General features: G+C 50.7%; 1 protein-coding gene across 1 annotated transcript; it reads left to right on the forward strand.

Moving 5' to 3' along the window:
- The first annotated feature begins 8,164 nt into the window (after positions 1-8,164).
- Positions 8,165-9,053, forward strand: LOC125509335 (putative gamma-glutamylcyclotransferase At3g02910). The gene is made up of 2 exons (XM_048674292.1): positions 8,165-8,512; positions 8,591-9,053. Exons 1-2 carry the CDS (start codon positions 8,249-8,251, stop codon positions 8,855-8,857), a joined length of 531 nt encoding a protein of 176 aa, XP_048530249.1. The 5' UTR covers positions 8,165-8,248; the 3' UTR covers positions 8,858-9,053.
- The last annotated feature ends 13,912 nt before the right edge of the window (positions 9,054-22,965 follow it).

A 22,965-nucleotide genomic window follows, 5' to 3' on the forward strand; every position in this document is an offset into this window, starting at 1 on the left:
CACAATTTTCTCTAGGAACATATCAAAATAAACACAGGAAGCAACAACGCGAGCTATTGATCTACAACATAATTTGCAAAATACTACCAGGACTAAGTTCATGATAAATTTAAGTTCAATTAATCATATTACTTAAGAACTCCCACTTAGATAGACATCCCTCTAATCCTCTAAGTGATCACGTGATCCAAATCAACTAAACCATGTCCGATCATCACGTGAGATGGATCAGTTTCATTGGTGAACATCACTATGTTGGTCATATCTACTATATGATTCACGCTCGACCTTTCGGTCTCCGTGTTCCGATGCCATATCTGTATATGCTTGGCTCGTCAAGTATAACCTGAGTATTCCGCGTGTGCAACTGTTTTGCACCCGTTGTATTTGAACGTAGAGCCTATCACACCCGATCATCACGTGGTGTCTCAGCACGAAGAACTTTCGCAACGGTGCATACTCAGGGAGAACACTTCTTGATAATTAGTGAGAGATCATCTTAAAATGCTACCATCAAACTAAGCAAAATAAGATGTATAAAAGATAAACATCATATGCAATCAAAATATGTGACATGATATGGCCATCATCATCTTGCGCCTTTGATTTCCACCTCCAAAGTACTGTCATGATCTCTATCGTCATCGGCATGACACCATGATCTCCATCATCTTGATCTATATCAATGTGTCGTCACGTGGTCGTCTCGCCAACAATTGCTCTTGCAACTATTGCTATCGCATAGCGATAAAGTAAAGCAATTATTGGGCGCTTTCATCTTATGCAATAGAGAGACAACCACAAGGATTTTGCCAGTTGCTGATAACTTCAACAAAACATGATCATCTCATACAACAACTTATATCTCATCACTTCTTGACCATATCACATCACAACATGCCCTGCAAAAACAAGTTAGACGTCCTCTACTTTGTTGTTGCAAGTTTTACGTGGCTGCTACGGGCTTAGCAAGAACTGTTCTTACCTACGCATCAAAAACCACAACGATAGTTTGTCAAGTTGGTGTTGTTTTAACTTTCGCAAGGACCGGGCGTAGCCACACTCAGTTCAACTAAAATTGGAGAAACTGACACCCGCCAGCCACCTCTGTGCAAAGCACGTTGGTAGAACCAGTCTCGCGTAAGCGTAATGTCGGTCCGGGCCGCTTCATCCAACAATACCGCCGAACCAAAGTATGACTTGCTGGTAAGCAGTATGACTTGTATCGCCCACAACTCACTTGTGTTCTACTCGTGCATCATAGGAACATGTATAAGTCATGAAGAAAGCAATAGCAACATACTAAACGATCGGGTGCTAAGCTAATGGAATGGGTCATGTCAATCACATCATTCTCCTAATGATGTGATCCCGTTAATCAAATGACAACACATGTCTATGGTTAGGAAACATAACATCTTCGATCAACGAGCTAGTCAAGTAGAGGCATACTAGTGACGTTTAGTTTTGTCTATGTATTCGCACAAGTATTATGTTTCCGGTTAATACAATTCTAGAATGAATAATAAACATTTATCATGAAATAAGGAAATAAATAATAACTTTATTATTGCCTCTAGGGCATATTTCCTTCAGTCTCCACTTGCACTAGAGTCAATAATCTAGTTCACATCGCCATGTGATCTAACATCAATAGTTCACATCTTTATGTGGTTAACACCCATAGTTCACATCGATATGTGACCAACACCCAAAGGGTTTACTTGAGTCAGTAATCTAGTTCACATTGCTATGTGATTAACACCCAATGAGTACTAAGGTGTGATCATGTTTTGCTTGTGAGACAATTTTAGTCAACGGGTTTGTTATATTCAGATCCGTAAGTATTTTGCAAATATCTATGTCAACAATGCTCTGCACGGAGCTACTCTAACTAATTGCTCCCACTTTCAATATGTATCTAGATCGAGACTTAGAGTCATCCAGATCGGTGTCAAAACTTGCATCGACGTAACCCTTTACGACGAACCTTTTGTCACCTCCATAATCGAGAAACATATCCTTATTCCACTAAGGATAATTTTGACCAATGTCCCGTGATCTACTCCTAGATCACTATTGTACTCCCTTGCCAAACTCAGGGCAGGGTATACAATAGGTCTGGTACACGGCATGGCATACTTTATAGAACCTATGGCTAAGGCATAGGGGATGACTTTCATTCTCTCTCTATCTTCTGCCGTGGTCGGGTTTTGAGTCTTACTCAACTTCACACCTTGTAACACAGGCAAGAATCTTTTCTTTGCTTGATCCATTTTGATCTTCTTCAAAAACTTGTCAAGGTATGTACTCTTTGAAAAACTTATCAAGCGTCTTGATCTATCTCTATAGATCTTGATGCTCAATATGTAAGCAGTTTCACCGAGGTCTTTCTTTGAAAAAAAAACTCCTTTCAAAAACTCCTTTATGCTTTGCAGAATAATTCTACATTATTTCCGATCAACAATATGTCATTCAGATATATTTATCAGAAATGTTGTAGTGCTCCCACTCACTTTCTTGTAAATACAGGCTTCACCGTAAGTCTGTATAAAACTATATGCTTTGATCAACTCATCAATGCGTATATTCCAACTCTGAGATGCTTGCACCAGTCCATAGATGGATCGCTGGAGCTTGCATATTTTGTTAACACCTTTAGGATTGACAAAACCTTCTGGTTGCATCATATACAATAAATCCATTAAGGAATGCAGTTTTGTTTATCCATTTGCCAGATTTCATAAAATGCGGCAATTGCTAACATGATTTGGACAGACTTAAGCATAGATACGAGTAAGAAACTCTCATCGTAGTCAACACCTTGAACTTGTCGAAAACCTTTTTGCGACAATTCTAGATTTGTAGATAGTAACACTACTATCAGCGTCCGTCTTCCTCTTGAAGATCCATTTATTCTCTATGGCTTGCCGATCATCGGGCAAATCCATCAAAGTCCATACTTTGTTCTCATACATGGATCATATCTCAGATTTCATGGCCTCAAACCATTTCGCGGAATCTGGGCTCATCATCGCTTCCTCATAGTTCGCAAGTTCGTCATGGTCTAGTAACATGACTTTCAGAACAGGATTACCGTACCACTCTGGTGCGGATCTCACTCTCGTTCACCTACGAGCGATAGTAACTTGATTTGAAGTTACATGATCATCATCATTAGCTTCCTCACTAATTGGTGTAGTAGTCACAAGAATAGATTTCTGTGATGAACTACTTTCCAATAAGGGAGAAGGTACAATTACCTTATCAAGTTTTCTACTTTCCTCCCACTCACTTCTTTCGAGAGAAACTCCTTCTCTGGAAAGGATCCATTCTCAGCAACGAATATCTTGCCTTCGGATCTGTGATAGAAGGTGTACCCAAAATTTTCTTTTGGGTATCCTATGAAGACGCACTTCTCCGATTTGGGTTAGAGCTTATCTGGTTGAAACTTTTTCACATAAGCATTGCAACCTCAAACTTTAAGAAACGACAGCTTAGGTTTCTTGCCAAACCATAGTTCATACGGTGTCGTCTCAACGGATTTAGATGGTGCCCTATTTAACGTGAATGCAGCTGTATCTAATGCATAACCCCAAAACGATAGTGGTAGATCGGTAAGAGACATCATAGATCGCACCATATCTAATAAAGTACAGTTATGATGTTCGGACACACCATTATGCTGTGGTGTTCCAGGTGGCGTGAGTAGTGAAACTATTTCACATTGTTTTTAACTGAAGGCCAAACTCGTAACTCAAATATTTTACTTCTGCGATCATATCGTAGAAACTTTTATTTTTATTACGATGATTCTCCACTTCATTCTGAAATTCTTTGAACTTTTCAACTGTTTCAGACTTGTGTTTCATTAAGTAGATATACCCATATCTGCTCAAATCATCTGTGAAGGTTAGAAAATAACGATACCCGCCGCGAGCCTTAACACTCATCGGATCGCATACATCAGTATGTATTATTTTCAATAAGTCAGTTGCTCGCTCCATTGTTCCAGAGAATGGAGTCTTAGTCATCTTGCCCATAAGGCATGGTTCGCAAGCATCAAGTGATTCATAATCAAGTGATTCCAAAATCCCATCAGCATGGAGTTTCTTCATGTGCTTTACATCAATATGACCTAAACGGCAGTGCCACAAATAAGTTGCACTATCATTATCAACTTTGCATCTTTTGTCTTCAATATTATGAATATGTGTATCACTACGATCGAGATCCAATGAACCATTTTCATTGGGTGTGTAACCATATAAGGTTTTATTCATGTAAACAGAACAACAATTTATTCTCTTACTTAAATGAATAACCGTATTGCAATAAACATGATCAAATCATATTTATGCTCAATGCAAGCACCAAATAACACTTATTTAGGTTCAACACTAATCCCGAAAGTATAGGGAGTGTGCGATGATGATCATATCAATCTTGGAACTACTTCAAACACACTCGTCACCTTACCCTTAACTAGTCTCTGTTCATTCTGCAACTCCCGATTCAAGTTACTAATCTTAGCAACTGAACTAGTACCAAATACTGAGGGGTTGCTATGAACACTAGTAGGCGGCTCTCATTGCCTATCATGCAACTCCAGGGGAAACTCTGATCCTTGGATCGGGCGGTGGCGGCGCTCCGACGTCGTATCCTTCCTGAAGGCGCCGCCTTGGAGCACATGGTTCGTCATATGTAGCTTCATATCTTCGGGGTGGTAGTGCTAGGAGTGGTGTTGCTGCGCTCAGCGCCTATGTATCCTGTCTTGGGTGTGTGCGTGTGTTGCGGTGTCGTGGCGTGTCATTGTACTGGATGCTTGTGGTTTGGTGCTTTATATATAAAGCAGGGCGAAAGCCTTTTTCGGCAATCATGAGTCCAAATCTTGAACAGTTTTTATCATTGGATTTCTCGCGTCGAGATTTTCAAAGCTAGACCCCATATTAATAGATTTTGACGAACCTTTTTTTTAAAAAAACGAACGTAAAACCAAACCAAGAGCACCGGTTTTTTCCTTTTCGAAAAAGGCACGCCTGTACCTCCCGTGGAAGCAAAAAAACGCGTTTTCTTTCCGTTTTCGAGAGACACGTCCGCGAATCTTGCGAAAGCACAACTGTGCCTCTCGCGAAAGCAAAACCATGCCTCTCGTGAAAGAAAAATAAATAGAAAACACGTCTTTTTTCGTTTTTGAAAGACACGGCCGTGACTTTCGCGAAAGCAAAACCGGGTCTCTCACGAAAAAAACAGAATATGTGTTTTTTCCTTTTTCCAAAAGGCACGGGCGTGACTCTCGCGAAAGCAAAACCGTGCCTCTCACGAAAGAAAAAAAAACAAAAAACGTGTTTTTCCCTTTCTGAAAGGCATGACGTGACTTTCCGGAAAGCACAATTGTGTCTCTCGTGGAAGGAAAAAAGAAACAGAAAACACGTATTTTTGTTTCTGAGAGGCATGACTGTGATTCTCGCGAAAGTACAACCGTGCCTCTCGCGGAAGAAAAAAAAACAAAAAATGCGTCTTTTTTCGTTTTCAAAAGGCACGGCTGTGACTCTCGCGAACGCACAACCGTGTCTTTCGCGGAAGCAAAACCATGCCTCACGCTGAAGGAAAAGAAAATGCATTTTTTTTCGTTTCCGAAAGGCATGGTCGTGACTCTCGCGAAAGCACAACTGTGCCTTTCGCGGAAGAAAAAAACAAAAAACATGTTTTTTTCTTTTTTGAAAAGTATGGCCGTGACTCACGCGAAAGCATAACCATACCTTTCGCAGAAACAAAACCGTGACTCTTATGATTTTTTTTAAGAAAACGCGTTTTTTTGACGCAAATTTTTTTGACCCAAAAGCTAAAGAAGGCCTATGAAAAACCGAAACATAAAAAAATAAATCATTTAAAAAGCTGAAAGCGTGTGCGAAAAAATAAAATAAAAATTTAAAGAAAACGTTCAAAGTGCGACACGTGACGGGCGGCTAAGAGTATGCTAAGGGCATCTCCAGCCGCGCCCCCAACAGGGCCCCCAGGCCACTTTTTCTGCGCCGGCGCCGAAAAAACGGCCGACTCGCGCCCCCAGGACGCCGAAAATCGCCGGTTCAGACATTTTTTTCGCCCAGCGGTCACAGGCCGAACCCGGCGCGCTGGGGAGCAGTTGGGGGCTCCGGCGCTAGGGAAAAGCACGCCTGGCCCACACCGACAGGGGAAAAGTCAAGGTTTTCTTCCCACGACTCGCGTCGCACCCCCCGCGCCCTCGGCCACCACTAGCTATATCCCGGCGACGGCCGCCGCCCTACTCCACTAGATAGCCATTCCCCGCCGGAAAATAGCAGCGCTTCGCCGCGGCAGCCCCTCCCACAGCAGCTGGGCATTTTCGGCCGCCGTTTCTGGCCGCGGAGGCGCGGTTTAACGGCGGGTACACGCCCACCGAGCGCAAGGTGTTCGGCGTTTTGCTTGCCTCGACGATGGACTCGGATGAGGAGGAAGAGCTCGCCGCACTGCTGGAGGAGGAAGCCGCGGCCGACATCCAGGAAGAAGAGCATCTCATGGTGCTCGCCGCCATCGGCCAGCTGCTGGCGAGCAATGAAAAGCCGCGGCGAAGTGGCTCAGTGCCGGAGCGGATGAAAGCAAAGAACCGGCATCGTCTCCAAGGCTACTGCATGCTCTACTCCGACTACTTCGCCGATGCTCCACTTCATGGCGAGAGAACATTTCGGCGCCGTTATCGGATGAGCCGAAAGCTCTTCCTCAGGATTGTGAATTCCATCCGGGAGTTCGACAACTACTTCAAGTGCAAGATGGATTGCACTGGCGCTCTTGGATTCACCTCCATCCAGAAGTGCACGACAGCGATGAGGATGCTTGCATATGGAGCTCCCAGTGATTCACTCGACGACTATGGGCGCATGGCCGAGTCCACCAGCATAGAGTGTTTCTACAAGTTCTGTCGGGTAGTGGTGGCAGTGTTTGGGCCACAATACTTGAGAACACCCAATGCGGAAGACACTGCTCGGATCCTAGCCCAGAATGCAGCAAGAGGATTTCCTGGGATGCTTGGAAGCATCAACTGCATGCATTGGAAATAGAAGAATTGCCCATTTGGTTGGCAGGGGATGTACAAAGGCGCCAAAGGCGGTTGCAGTGTGGTGCTTGAGGCGGTAGCCACATAGGACCTCTGTATTTGGCACTCCTTCTTTGATATGCCAGGAACTCACAATGACATCAACGTGCTGCAGTGCTCTCCTGTTTTTGCCAAGCTCGTTGAGGGCCATTCTCCTCCGGTGAACTTCGAGATCAATGGGCACCAATACAACAAGGGGTACTATCTAGCTGACAGCATCTATCCGAAATGGTCGACATTTGTGAAGACGATCTCAAACCCTGTGGCAGGAGGCAAGAACGCCTGGTTTGCGAAGCTTCAGGAGGCTTGCAGGAAGGATGTCGAGCGGGCATTTGGTGTGCTCCAATCTCGATTTGCTGTTGTTCGGTACCCCGCTCAGACCTGGTCCAAAGATCAAATGTGGGAGATTATGACTTGCTATGTCATCTTGCACAACATGATCATCGAGAGCGAGCAAGAAGACCCAGTGTTTGACACTGAACCATACTACAGGCAGGGTCCTCTAGCCGAAGTTGATCACCAGCTACCGGCAACTTGGATTGCCTATCTCAGTATGCGTCAGGAGATCCGAGACCCACAAATGCATCATCAACTGCAGAAAGATCTGATTGAGCACCTATGGAGGCTCAAGGGCGACGCCGGGTGATGAAATACGAGTTTTTATTTGTTGAACTATATAATTTGTATTGAATTATTTGTTATTGTACTATTTTGTTAAAGTATTTGATTTTTCTGTGATGAAATATGTGATAAGAAATAATTGTGTTGATAATTGAACGCCGAGACACAGCGAAACCACGCCGAATATGTGCCTATTCTCGCCCATATGGGCCCTTTATTCGCCGAAATTGGGCTGCAAAGTGGGCCAATTTCGACGCCTGGGGGCGACGACTGGGCGTAAAACCGCCCCCAGCGCCGATTGTATCGTCGGCTCGTCTCCAGGAAGCGATTTTTATGCGTCGGGGGGGGGGGGGGGGGGGGGGGGGGGGGAGATGCCCTAACTGACGCTGATAGTTACAACTTACAAGGCTCTCGAAAAAACGTTTGTTAACTAGTTGCTTTCGGTTTTTCCGAGTTGTTACGGAAGTGCTGCGCGAGAGCCGACTGGCCGGGGAACAGAAGGGCTCCGAGGCAATAATGGAGGCGGCGTCGGCGGAGACGGCGACGATGGTGTTCGTGTACGGCACCCTGAAGCGCGGGTTTCCCAATCACCCCCGCCTGGCTGCCTTCGACTGCCCCTTCGCCGGCGCGGCCACCACCGCCGCCCCAGCCTCCCTCGTCATCGGGCCCTACTCCGTTCCCTTCCTCCTACCTGCCCCGACTCCGTCCTCCGGCCGTCTGGTCTCCGGCGAGCTCTACTCCGCGTCTCCCAGCGCCCTCGCCGACCTCGACTTGCTAGAGGTACCCTATCCCCCCTCGTCTCAATAGTCAATACACGACTCCTTTCCGGTTTCAGTAATCTCGAACCGACCGAGGCAGGGCACTCACCTCGGCGTCTACGAGCGCCGGCGGATCACCGTCGTGGTTGACGGGACGAGCAAAGAGGTGGAGGCAGAGGCTTACTTTGCGAACGCGAGCTACGCGGAGGCCCTGTGGCTGCGCTGCGGCGGCGAGGCGGCCGAGATCGCGGAGTACACCATGGAGCACGCGGGCAGGTACGTCCCGCCCAGTGGCCGCTCTCCCGGCGTCTCCGGGCTCATGGATGCCGTCCGTGCCTTCCTCGCCACTGCTCCGCCAGAAAATTGAACTGTTGTCCTCTTTCCTTCCGATCATTCTCTGAATGAATTGAAGAATAAAATGCTCCGTAGCATCCAGTACACACCTATATTTATCCATTACTACATTCATACCGATTTCTTAATTGTGAATACGTACTTTTTATTTGGAGAAGTTGCTGCTTGAGTAAAGATGCTTGGAGAGCATCTACGCATTGAGATTTGTATAAGATGCCGTCAACTGTTTCTATAGCATGTTTTTAGTCCGAATGTGATAAGACTTCCGAAACGATAAGGGCCAAACGTAAGAGCATCTCTAGCCGCCCTTAGGCCTTGTGGAATGAGAGGTGCTTAGGGGAAGTGCTTAGAGAAATAAACCAGACTTTTTTTAAGCACCGGTGTTTATTTGTACAGGGTAGACCCGGTTCATGTAGAAGGTGATATAAGGGGCGAATTTGTCTGCGGCCGACCAGAAATCGTATATGAAATTGTAAAGTTTTGAAAAGGTGTTTTGCCTCAGAAATGAAAGAAAAACACTAGAGATGATCATTCATACATAAATATAATATAGATGATCATTCATATATACATATAGTTCATCGGCGCTAGAAAGCGTGTCGGCCTACCCTAACCCTAAACTGACCAAAATAGAGCTCACCGGTGAGCCCTGCAGGTGCGGCGGCGACGTTGCGGCGGCAGCGGCGATCACCCGTCATTGGTGTCGGAGGTGAGGTCGACGTACTCGGCGTCCTCCACTTTGGCTTCGCGGTGCCACTCCTCCTCCTTCTCCTCGAACTCGCGCGCCCTGGCGAGGCCCTGCTCGAGCTGGACGTCGCTGACCTCCTCCTCCCGGTGGCGGCGCGGCGCCACCTCCTCCTCCTCCCGCGCACTACGCGCGAAGTTGGCAGCCTCCATGGCATCCGCCTCCGCCGGGGGCGAGGAAATCCTCCAGCCCGACGACGCCACCGTCCCGCCGCTCCGGCTCCCCCTTGAGCTCCATCTTCACCGCACCGGTTCCTTTTTCACCGGGGTGAGCGGCGAATGGGAGCTCGAGGCACCGACCGAGGAGCTGCCCGCGGCGGAGGAGCCGGAGGACAGCCCTCGAGCGCCTGCTTGCAGTCGTACTCCTCTGTCTCGCGGCGGAGGAGCGACGGCGGCGGCGAGAGCCCTTGGTTTCTGTACCTATGGGCAGCCCTTTTCTACAGCCCGCCGACCACATTCCGCACCACATCGAGGGGGATTGAAGATGTCGGCGGCGAGAAATCGATAGGAGGATTTGGGAATTGCGGCAGCGCGCGGATAGGGTTTCGACCCATATTTCGGCCGCAAACCCTTAGATATACTGTGGGAGGGCGGTTTGCGGGCCACCATAAAAACATTTACGGTCCGGGCGACAATACGGGCTCTGGTCTGGCCCAAAAAACAGGTCAAACCCGTATAGTCACTGGATTTTTACAGGCCGCTCCGTTTTAAGGGGTCTGCTAGAGATGCTCTAAGGAACCTAGCGTTTTGGCCCGAGCGCCCTTTCGGGCCTTCATTTGGACCACGAATCTTAAACACGCTGAACTTTGGCACGGCAGATTCCCCAGACATTCGGGTTCGTGAACCGTTGATACGTCCATTTTGCATCATGTTTTTATGTTGATATTTATTGCATTATGAACTGCTATTTCACTTTATGATACAATTGTTATGCCTTTTCTCTCTTATTTTGCAAGTTTCACATAAAGAGGGAGATTCCCGGCAGCCGGAATTCTGGACCAAAAAGGGCTATATCGGAGGCATTAACATCTCCAAATGAGCTGAAATTAACGAAAAATTATTTTAGAATATATTAAAATTATTGGCGAAAGAAGTACCAGAAGGGGACCCACGAGACAGCCACAAGCCTGGGGGGCGCGCCCCCCTGAGCTTGTGGTGAGCCTGGCAGGCCTCCGGGGCCTATCTTCACCTATATGATGCCATTTGTCTTAGAAAAAAATCAGAAGAAAGGTTTCAGGACGAAGCACCGCCGTCTCGAGGCGGAACCTGGGCAGGAGCACTTTTGCTCTCTGACGGAGAGATTCCGCCGGGGAAACTTCCCTCCAGGAGGGGGAAATCGAAGCCATTGTCGTTACCAACGATCCTCTCATCATGGGAGGACTAATCTTCATCAACATCTTCACCAGCACCATCTCATCTCAAACCCTAGTTCATCTCTTGTATTCAATCTTTGTCTCAAAATCTCAGATTGGTACCTGTGGGATGCTAGTAGTGTTGATTACATCTTATAGTTGATGCTTGTTGGTTTATTTGGTGGAAGATCATATGTTTAGATCCATTATGCTATTCAATACCCCTCTAATCTTGAACATGAATATGTCATGTGAGTAGTTACGTTTGTTCTTGAGGACATGGGAGAAGTCTTGTTGGGGATATAACCCCACGATATAACCCGCCCATTCAGGGCTGGGTTATCCAATGGCGACCTGAAGAGCAAGACTTGGAATGGGTCGTGACGATCAAGACCTCAAGGCTTGCGGGGCGACTCACCAAGCGGGACGGCTCACGGCCCAGCACCAGAGATGGCGGCTCGTCATCAGAAGGACGCCATAGTTCTTTACTTAGTAACAAGACAAGGAAACTAACTAGGGCACGTGTTGTACTACGACCAAGCCCGGTGTGAAAGGGCATTTCCCTACTTTATGTTTTGGATGATGATGAACCCTTTGTGTCTAATCCGTGTGCTATATGTTTCAGGTTCTCGATCGCTTAAGCCTACATCGGATTGCTATTCTCTCTTGTAGGAAAAGATCGAAGACGGTGTCCCCTATGTTTTTATCTCTCTGGTCGTAGGGAACCCGTACTATCAAGAGGGAATCCTCGTTAGAAAGGACTGGGGGAATCTTTTCACGTACACCTTCATCACCCCTCCTTTGTCTTTATCAGGTGTGAGAGAGAGAGTTTTCCTTGTCTCTTCCCTTATCTATTCCTGCTCACTGTTTCTGCCCAGCGGTTGTACCGCTCTCTGGAGCGGTTGTACCGCTGGGTCTTGTCGCTCATCAGCTTTGCTCGAGCGGTTGTACCGCTGCCTCCGGGCGGTGGTACCGCCACCATGCTCTGCAAAAGCTAGGGCGGTGGTTCCGTCCATGCACCGCTCAAGTACCGCTCGCGCTTCTGTTTTGATGCGGTTCTTGGGCGGTAGTGGCCCGGTTGGTCCGGTCGTTCCTCGATGACCGGTACCACCGGTGGTCCGAGCGGTTCTTCCTCCGCTCTGAACTTAGCCGCTCAAGAGCTCAAGGCCATGTGGTTGTTCCGGCCAGGCACCGCCCAAGTGCTGGTCAAGCTCCTGTTTTGATGCGGTGGTTGTGCGGTGGCTAGGTGGTTAGTCCGGTTATTTTTCTTAGCCGGTACTATCGCCTATAGGTCCGGTTGTACCGCTTGGTAGGGTTCTGCAGATACACCGTGAGTCCCGGTTGTACCGGGACGAGGACCGGTTGTACCGCTGCAGTACAAAAAACGCAGTAACGGCTGGAATTTAGGGTTGCTATATAAGGGAGCTTCTCCCACCTACCACTCCCACCTTTGACCTCTCTCACTCCACCATTAATGCACACCAAGCTCTCTTGCCCGATCTCTCTCTCTAGCCACTCAAACTTGTTGATTTGCTAGGGATTGAAGGAGAAGACCTAGATCTACACTTCCACCAAAGGATATTTGCTTCCCCCATACTTTCTTGTGTGGATTTTGTTACTCTTGGGTGTTTGAGCACCCTAGACGGTTGAGGTCACCTCAGAGCCATATTCCATTGTGGTGAAGCTTCGTGGTTTTGTTGAGAGCCTCCAATTAAGTTGTGGAGAGAGCCCCAACCTTGTTTGTAAAGGTTCGGTCGCCGCCTTCAAGGGCACCCATAGTGGAATCACGGCATCTCGCATTGTGTGAGGGTGTGAGGAGAATACGGTGGCCCTAGTGGCTTCTTGGGGAGCATTGTACCTCCACACCGCTCCAACGGAGACGTACTTCCTCTCAAAGGGAAGGAACTTCGGCAACACATCCTCGTCTCCACCGTCTCCACTCTTGGTTATTTCGTGCCTTTACTTGAGCAAGCTTATTTGTTTCATATCTCTTGCTTGCTTGTGTTCCTATCCTTGTTGCATCATATAGGTTGCTCACCTAGTTGCATATCTAGACAACCTACTTTGATGCAAAGTTTAAATTGTTAAAGAAAAGCTAAAAATTGTTAGTTGCCTATTCACCCCCCTCTAGTCAACCATATCGATCCTTTCAATTGGTATCAGAGCCTCGTTTCTTTATTAAGGACTTTACCGTCCAAAGAGTATGGTTGATACCATAGACGGTGTGGAGGAACACTCCAGTGTGAATCCGATCTCGTCTACGGGAGATGGGGGAACTTCTGTCTCTCGTGAGGAGTTCAATGTAGCCTTAGAGACATTGAAAACCTCCATGACGACCGAAGTTGAAAGCATGTTTACTAAATTTCTTGAGGGGCTTAAACTATCCACCGCACCGTTGAAAGTGGGTGATCCCGCCAACAAGGTGTCGGATGCTATCCCCGACAAGGGGGAAGCTAGTAGTGAAAAGGCTCCTTCTTCTAGTGGCAAGAATGGCACCGGCATCTTTGCCCATGTGGAACCACCACTTGTTTATGGTGGACCGGTTCCTTCCACTCATTTGAATCATGCCGGTCCTCCCCCTAAGATTGTGAAAAATGAGGATTTTGATTCTTGGGTTTACCGCTTTAAATGTCATTTAAATCATGTGAACACTAACCTTTGGAGAATCATTGAAGAAGGTTTCTATCCACATGATCCAAGAAACTTCACTCCTCGAGAAGCCGCGGACAATCAATTCAATGAGAATGCTCTCTTCATCATTCAAGATGCAATTCCACCCGAAGACCTACCTCATCTTCGTCCCTTCGCCTTGGCCAAAGATTCATGGCATTGTGTCATGTCTCTCTACCGGGGAAGCGCAAGCATTCAACGCTCCAACTATGAAGTGGTACAAGATGAGGCCGATGAGTTTGCAATGAAGGAAGATGAAGAACCTCGTGAGCTTTATCGGAGAGTAAGCAAACTCGCGATCTCACTACGAGATAACGGGAGCAAGGACACGGATGACAATTGGATCAAGCGCAAATTCCTCAAGGCAATGATGCCCTACCACAAGGCCATGTCCTCCGTCATTCGTCAAAGACCGGACTTCCACACTTTGACCTCAAGCGAAGTGTTGGATGAGTTTGTGGCCATGAACATTTTGGACAAGACTGCCGACAATGCGGTGCTTCGTTCTCAACGGGTAAAGAAGCCTAACCTTGCTTTGAAGGCCAAGCTCACCGCGGAAGAAGAAGAGGAAAGCAACCCCGAAGATACGAAGTATGCATATCATGAACACATGGCACTTGCTTCAAGGCAATTTTGGAGCAAGAAAAACTCGAGGCCCAACTTTAGCAAAAACAACTTGAGTGGCACAAGGGGCAAGCAATGTGTAAGGACTTGCTACAACTGCGGCAACGTGAGTCATTTCATTGCGGAATGCCCGTATGAGAAGAGGGAAGACAATGGTGGCAAACTCATCCGAAAGGACAAGGCCAAGTCGTTCCCCAACAAGAACAACTTCACCAAGAAGACTCCTCCCAAGGCTTTGTTTGTGCAAGAAGAGTACAATGAGGATGATGACGATGATGAAGATGATGAGTCGGTTGCCATGGCCTCCGTTGCCATTGCAACAACGTCACGGGTGTCTCTCTTCGACTCACCCAACGAGAGCATCACCGCCAAGTGCCTCATGGATAAAGCCACCAACAAGGTAACCTCCAACATCAAAACTACCATCATTAATCATCCTTCCCCAACGGATAGCATTAATGAACTTGAGGGAGCTAATGTGAAGGCTAACGAGTTTGAGGCCTTTATGGGCAAACTCAAGGGAAAATCCAAGAAGCACTTGTGTTGCTCTCTTGGAACAACTTGGTGAGGCCAATGACATGATCGAGGCTCACGAAGACACCATCTCTAAGATGGAAGGGCATAGTCATGACTATGCCGATGAAATTTCGGATCTTTCCAATGCTCTTGAGGAAGAGCGTGGTCTTTGTTTGGCTCTTGAGGAGTCACACAACGTTGATCATGCTAAGTTAGAGAAAGATTATGATCATGTCCTCATTGTTTCTCGTGTGCTAAATTCCGAGAAGGCCAAACTCGGGGTTGATCTTGCTAGACTCAAAGAGGAGTTTGATATACTTGACAAGGCCCACAAGGCCTTGAAGGGTATTCACGCTAGTCTCAAGGAGTCTCATGATCAACTCCAAGTGAAGCTAACTAAGGAGAAAGCAACTTTTCCTCATATGGTTTTAATTGATAATGCAGATGCTACTAACCCATGTTGTGAGCATATACATCTTGTTGAGGAAAATGCTAAGTTGAAGGAGCAACTTGAGAGAGGTCTTGCGACTTGCATACAAGGCAAGAAGAACCTCAACGATCTCTTGATCAACCAAAAGGGAGGTGTGGCCAAGGAAGGGGTTGGGCACGTGCCCGACTCCAAGAACAAGAAGAAGAATGACAAGACCAAACGACCTCATCCCCTCATGCAAACCTTTGTGAGGGAGGGAGAGAGTGTCCCCGGGGAGAAGAAGAACAATGTCAAGAAGGGCAATGTCACTCCTCCCAACAAAGCCGGCGATTTTAATCCTTCTTATGTGTTATGCCGTGCTAGTGATGGGCATGTTTATGCCAAATTTGTTGGTTCTCTTCATGAGTACATTGAATGGTCTATTTGGGTTCCTAAGACCCTTGTTACTAACATCAAAGGACCCATTACAAAATGGGTACCTAAAACCAAGCATTGATCTCTTGTAGGTGTTTGCTTCCGGTGGTGGATCATGGTTGCTCGATAGCGGAGCCACAAATCATATGACCGGAAGCAAGGACTTGGTGGTGGACGTGCACAAAGTTCCATCTATGCCCACCAATGTCGAGTGGGGTGACGCCTCATCCTCTAAGGTATTGGGACTTGGCAAGGTGGTCATCTCTCATGATCTCACGATCGAGAAGGTCATGCTTGTTGAGTCCCTTGCATACAATTTACTTTCCGTTTGTCAACTTGCAATCATGGGCTTTGCCACTTTCTTTGATACCGATACCTTGGCCCTCTTGTGGATCAAGACTCTTAAAGTAGCTTTTGTTGGGCATGTCGAGAACGGTCTATATGTGATTAACTTTTCGGAGCGACCCACTAAGACCGCGACATGCCTAATGGCTAAAGTTGATGTGGGATGGCTTTGGCATCGCCGTTTAGCCCATGTCAATATGAGATCTTTGCAAAGTCTTCTCAAGGGGGACCATGTCCGTGGACTAACGAATGTTAGTTTTGTTAAAGATCGTGCTTGCAGTGCATGTATCGAAGGAAAGCTACATGAGAAGGCTCACCCTCCCACGACTATCATTTATTCAAAGAGGCCCTTGGAGCTCCTTCACATGGATCTTTTTGGGCCCCCATCCTTCAATAGTCTTGGAGGTAGGAAGTATTGCTTGGTGATTTGGACGACTACTCAAGGTACACGTGGGTGTATTTCTTCAAGAGGAAGAGTGAGACCCAACAAATCGTCATTGACTTTGCAAATGAAGCACAACGTCAACACAATGCAAAGATCTTGACAATAAGAAGTCACAACGGCACCGAGTTCAAGAACTACACCTTGGATGAGTTTCTTAGTGATGAGGGAATCAAGCATCAATATTCCGCACCATACACCCCTCAACAAAACGGTGTTGCGGAGAGGAAGAACCGGACGTTGATGGATGCGGCAAGGACCATGATGGTGGAGTTCAACTCTCCGTACAACTTTTGGGCCGAAGCCATCAACACCGCGTGTCATGCATCCAATCGGCTCTACCTCCGCAAGGGCTTGAACAAGACTCCATATGAGATACTCACCGGTAACAAGCCCTACCTCAAGTACTTCCGGGTATTCGGGTGTAAGTGTTTCATTCTCAAGAAAGGTGTTCGGTTGTCTAAATTTGAGGCTAGAGCTTATGAGGGCATATTTGTTGGTTATGCTACAAACTCTCATGCTTACCGTGTCCTCAATAAATCCACGGGACTTATTGAGGAAACGTGTAACGTGGAGTTTGATGAGAATAACGGCTCCCAAGTGGAGCAAAGTGGCACTTGTGATGTAGGTGATGAAATTCCTCCTCAAGACATAAGAAGAATGGGTGTTGGTTTCATTCTACCCATTGAGGAACCCCTTGTGGCCGAAGGAGAAGGACAATGCTCCACTCAAGTGGAGCCATCACCAATCCAAGGCCCACATGCTTCCGAAGAACAAAGTGAAGGCCCTCAACCTCATGGACAAGACCAAGGGCAAGATCATACTCAAGACGGTGTTGACACACCAAGTGATGCCCAAGGTCAAGTTCTCTCCCCCGAGCAAGTTGAAGATCAAGAACAAGTTCATGACGGCGCTCAAGATGATCAAGTAACCGCTCCTCAACTCACCACCGAGGAGGAATTAGAGCGTCGTGCCGCCAAGGTTGCTTCCAAGCTCTCCACCAAGGATCATCTCATGACGAATGTGCTTGGAAGCTTAAGAAAGGGGGTAAGCACTTGTAGACAATTAGCAAATTATTGTGAGCATCACGTGTTTGTCTCTTGTGTGGAACCCCACAAGGTCTATGAGGCGCTAGAAGATCCGGATTGGCTCAATGCCATGCACGAAGAACTCAACAACTTCGAGCGCAACAAAGTGTGGAGATTGGTGCCAAGGCCAACGGGGAACCACAATGTCATTGGAACCAAGTGGATATTCAAGAACAAGCAAGATGCCCATGGGATTATCATTCGCAACAAGGCTCGTTTGGTAGCACAAGGCTACTCCCAAGTCGAGGGTATCGACTACGGTGAAACCTTTGCTCCCGTTGCTCGTCTTGAATCCATTCGCATGTTGATTGCATATGCTTCTCATCATAACTTTAAGTTACAACAAATGGATGTGAAGAGTGATTTCCTTAATGGTCCCATTAATGAATTGGTTTACGTCAAGCAACCCCCCGGGTTCGAGGATCCCTACTTTCCCGATCATGTGTATCAACTCGATAAGGCACTCTATGGTCTTAAACAAGCCCCACGTGCGTGGTATGACCACTGTCGGCGTTCTGGGAATGGGGGTCCCCAGACTTGCCTGCCTGCGGCCTGCGGCGTGGCTCAAAAGGGGGCCCAGCACGGCCCATCTTCACCAACACAAACTCAAGACCCTCGCGAGGGGCCAAGCCTCGCGGGGTGGACGACGCGGAGCCTCCTCAGGCACGGCCTCGTCAGGCTAGCTCACGAGGAGGCGAAGAGATCAAGGCGGGGTACCTCACGAGGTGCCCGTGACGCAAGCCATGACGACTCAGGGCGCCAGGCGGGTGCCAGCCCGCGCAACGTCCTCCTTTCCTCTTTGGTGCAAAGGGGGCAAGCGCAGCCGCGGAGTACCGAGGCATCAGGCAAAGGTTGCCGTTTCGGTGCAACGAGACCAAGACCAGGAGGACTACGAGACGGAGGTCACCGTGGAGCCCAAGATGGCGTCATCACCAGAGCTTTGCACAGGCGAAGACTACTTTTGTCAGGATAGCTGATACTTGCTGTCCCCCTTCAAATTAGCCCGCCATTGTTGGCTTCCTTCCCGCTCAATATTTGGGAAGAGGACCAGGGCCTCTATAAATAGGACCAGCCACCCACGTAGCAAGGGGGTGGGTTCGGTCGCGTCGAAGTGTCTCTAGGGGTCGACTGGTTAGAAAGAGAGAGAGAAAGGTGGCTGAACTCCTCCCAGCAGTTCATTGCCCCAGCCAAGAGCAGACCCTCGCGAGGCTGTTCTTCCTTGTACTGTTCATCATCATCAGCCCAAGAGGCAATCCACCCACCACAAACTGGAGTAGGGTATTACACCACAACGGTGGCCCGAACCAGTATAAACCCTGTGTCTCTTGTGCTGTTCTTCCCGTAGTTCTGATCCTAGCATGGCGAAGGGGTGCAGGTAGGTAGAAGGTGAAATCTTCGCGCGCACCCTAGTGTTCGAACCTCAAGGGTCTGCCGGAACCCGAAATCCGACATTTGGCGCGCCAGGTAGGGGTGTGCCGGAATTCGTCTTCCACCGCTCCGTGCCCCGTCGTGTTGTCATCACCATGCCCGGCGACCAGGAGGGCAACCCAGACACATGGGCTGCATGGCCCGCCCGCGCAGAGCCGCTCGCCTCGGGCGACCCCGTGCCCCAGGCAGCTCGCGGTCCGCAGGGCGCTGCGGGCCGCGGGTGACGCGGACAGGCTTCGACAGCTCTTACACCGCGGCAGGCGCGGTCGGCAGCAAGGGCCTCCAATCACGCCACGGCCACGACACCGTACACCCGCCGGGAGCAGGCGAACTCGAGGGCCGCGCTCACGGTGGCCCGAGAGCTGCTGCAGTGCAGACTGCTGGAGGGCGGCCACGACGTGCTGCTGGAGCGAGTGGGAGAGCTCCTGGGTTTCGCCGCCTCGGGGGCTCACCCCTTCTCCACCCAGCTCACATCTCAAGCCCAGGGCGACCCGCGCGGGGGCTCCACGCGCGCCCGCGGGCTCCAAGGCTACTCCGACGCCAGCGAAGCTGTCAGCGCCGGACTGGCGGCGGCGCTGCCCCCGCCCCCGGTCCGCGAAGAAGAAGGACTCAACGCGACCCGTGGCCCCAGTGTGCGGCCGCGCTGCCATCCCACGGTGGGCGCGTCAGGCAGGACCACGTGGCATGCGGGGCATTACGGCGTGGCATTCGGGATGACGGCGCCGGAGGAATACGTGCCCTCATGATGGACCAAGGACACCCTCACGAGAACGGACAAGGCTCGCTCCTCAGCCCAAGCTGGGGGGACGAGGCACCAGAAGCTGAGCCTTTCCAGGAGCCCCGGGACGGTCCCACTGGCCACGCGGGAGGCAACGATTATCGGGTACCGCTGATTCTTCAGGAGCAGGTATACGCTAACCATGGGTCGCAGGAGGTGTAGGTCGCTGCAGCGAGCAGCTGCCCCGCTCCCACAGTCTCCTACCCCTCGGGAGGAGGGCGCAGGGGGCTGCAGGAGAGGGGCAGGGATCCGACATCACCACCGCGGCGTTCTCAAGAGGTAGGCCCTCCGCTGGGGAGGTGCCCCAGGGCCTGCCCCCGGCGGAGGACCCTGGTCGTCGGGGGAACCGGTGGCGACCGCTCTACCCCATCGGGCGGCGTCCTAATTTCCGGTCGTTGCTGATGGCACTAGAGTGTGGCGCAAGGCGGGGCCCTCATCTGATGATATGAAGCAAGGCCAGTACCTGTGAAGAAGGCCCAGTGCCTGTGAAGCTCGCTGCCCCGTGACACTCTCACGTAATAATGAGTGGGGCTGTACACGCCCCGGAGTCTCAGGGGTGCCGGCCTCAGGCCCTGGGGCTCCCTCCCACGCCCAGTGGCAGCACTTAGCTCCGCGCTGGTGAGAAGACGTCCAAGACTAGACTAGATGCCGGACGCGGCATTTTGTTTGCTTTTGTTGACTTTTCCCTTTGGTTGTCGCTTTCCCCGCTGGTTTCAAGTTGGATTTGAATTTGAGATTTGCGTGTGTTCGGGGAAGGGGTGCTTAGTCTCGTTCGAGCAATTTCTCGCGTTTCGGTTACTACTTCGCCTCAGCTGCCTCCCCTCGTGAGCCCTTCGTGAGCCGGGTCAGGCCTAGCTTGCGCGCAGCCCAGACTTCCGTCGCCGCGTCCTCTCAGGAGGGCGTCTTACTGCAGGTCCAACGGATTCAATCAGGAAACACTCAGGGCACCATAGCCTCCTACGGGCTGCCCCAGGGCCAGCACGGGACAAAGATAAATTAGCCGACCAACGTGTTGCTTAAGCCAACCACCTGGCGCGGGCGCATGGGTAATGTAGCTCCTACTGATACGACAAACACAAGTTTTACATGAGGGGCTCCCCCTCCAAAATGCTCTCACAGCTATCAGGCCAAAACCTGAGTTCTATTCATGCAGGGTAAGCAGGAACGAAGCACAATCAGTCGGATGAATCTCCCAATGCGTCCTCAGGAGCACCACCGGGGCCGTTGCTGGCGTCACTGAACTCGCCATCGCTGTCCGCGTTGCCACCGGCGGCGTCAGGACCGCCCATCACGCCGCCCTCGTCGGCCGCCACGATCGCGTCGTCGTTGTCCGAGGCGAAGGCCCTGATAAGAGCCTCCACATTGTCTTCCACCCAGTGCGCCAGCTCGCCTCGGACGGCTGAGGGACCAGGACGATGGCGGCGTAGAAATCGAAGTGGGGATCCATGCTCCGGAGATGGCTGAAGACGCGAGAAAAGGCGCGCCTGAGCAGGGCGCGGCTCCTCTCCTCCACCAACCTGTCAGCCCTGATCGACCACGCCTCCAGCTGCGTCACCATGTCAGTGAATAATTGAAGATTGCCCGCGTAGTTGACCGCGTGCGGCTCACCGACGGTCTCCTCACAGATGTTGCCCAAGGCCGCGTTGGCCCTCTCCCGGAGCGTGGTGAGCATGGGGTCGTGCTCATGCTCCAGGAGCCGCCGCTGACGTATCTCATCCGCATTCTGGCGCGCGACGGCCTCAGCCTCCTCCACCCGCTGGCGAAGAAGGAGCACCTCGGCCTGGGAGGTGGTTAGCTCACCTTGCACCACCACAAGGGCGGCCCGGGAAGCATCGGCCCGCCGCGTCACCTCCTCCAGCTTGGCCCTCAGGGCAGCAGTCCTGCCTTCGGCTTCGGCCCGGATCAACCCCAGCTTCTCCTCGAACTCGTGCTCGAGGTTCAAATGCGCCATCGCCACCCGACGTCCGACCTCCTCCAGGACACGGGCTTCCTGTGCAGCGACATCGTCCTCCGCCTGCGTCACCAAGCGCTCCCTCGTCTCCAGACGCTCATACTCGCGGGTACGTTCGGCGGCTTCCAGCGTCAGCGCCTCCTCACGCTTTTGGAGCTCCGCCGAGTCGCCAGAGGCCACCCTTATCGACGCGAGGGCTGCCTCGCGCAGCTCCACCTGCTCCTCCAGCGAGTGGCACCAGGCCAGGAGCTCCCGAGCCCGCTCCTCCGCAGCCATTCGTCGCCGGTCAGTCTCCCGAGCTTCCTCAACAGCCCGAGACAGGGCCTCTCTAGAGGCCACCAACGACGCCATGGCCTCCGCTTCATCAAGGTCGCCCTGACGGCGCGCAAGGGCGATGGCGCCCTCCATCTCGCGCCTCTCTGCAGCCAGGCGCAGGCCCTTGGCCTCAAGGCGCGCGTCTTCATCAGCAAGCTCCTCGCCAAGCAGGCTCACTGCGTCAGTCGCCCTTCGAAGGAATCCTTGGGGTAGAGCGCGACGCTCCCGAGCACGCTCAAGCACGTCTTCCACACCATCATCTGCCCCAAGGAAGCGCCGGGGGCTGCAAGTCAGCCCCCCCTACGGGCTGGGGGCTGGGGGCTGGCACCCTCGCGACGGCGGCATGCCGCATCAGAAGCCCGGCCTGGGGCCATCCCGAACCCGGGAGAAGAGCGCAGGAGGCGCCTCAGCCAATCGCAGTCTACAACCAGGCGGGAATCCCACGGCAGGCTGGCTACGCCACGAGAAGGCTCGCGAAGGAGGATCGCGAGGTGCGCAGGGCCATGATACGCCTCGGGATGGTTCACCTCTTCGATCACCCTCACCACAAGGGTTCCGCTGCTCGGAGCGCTCGAGGACAGTGGAGGGGGCGAAGCCAAGGGGGACGGCTCCTCAGCCATCTCAGCAAGCTCGGCTAGAAGGGGCCTGCAGAGCAAGGGTCAGTAAGAGCAACAGAAGGATTAGGAGCAGGGAAAGGAGAAGGCTTACTCATCAGTGGCGAAGTACTTTCTGCGCTTCAGCAAGCGACAAGGGCGATCGTTGCCCAGGGCCTCCCTTTTCTTCCGGAGAGCCCCAAAGTCCACGCGGAAGCGGCCTAGGAGTCGGGCGTAGTGATCGACCTGCGACGAAGATGGAGCGTCAAGACGATCAGCGTCAGGGGCGCCTGCCTGATGTGCGCCGCCAATCGCCTCCCCAAGAGAAGCAGCTAGAGCCTTAGGGGCCCCAGTCGCAGGCGCAGAGGGCAGCTGTTTGTCACCCTTAGCCTCGGCGGTGCGGGCCCTGATAACTGCTTCCTCATGAGCCT

Source organism: Triticum urartu, chromosome 5 (assembly GCF_003073215.2).
Source record: "Triticum urartu cultivar G1812 chromosome 5, Tu2.1, whole genome shotgun sequence".
Classification (NCBI taxonomy): Eukaryota; Viridiplantae; Streptophyta; class Magnoliopsida; order Poales; family Poaceae; genus Triticum; species Triticum urartu.

Excerpts from the sequence above, each read along its gene's own strand:
- LOC125509335 (XM_048674292.1), top strand. The coding sequence starts at position 8,249 with ATGGAGGCGGCGTCGGCGGAGACGGCGACGATGGTGTTCGTGTACGGC. Across the intron at positions 8,513-8,590 it reads CCGACCTCGACTTGCTAGAG|GGCACTCACCTCGGCGTCTA; the intron begins GTACCCTATCCC and ends CGACCGAGGCAG.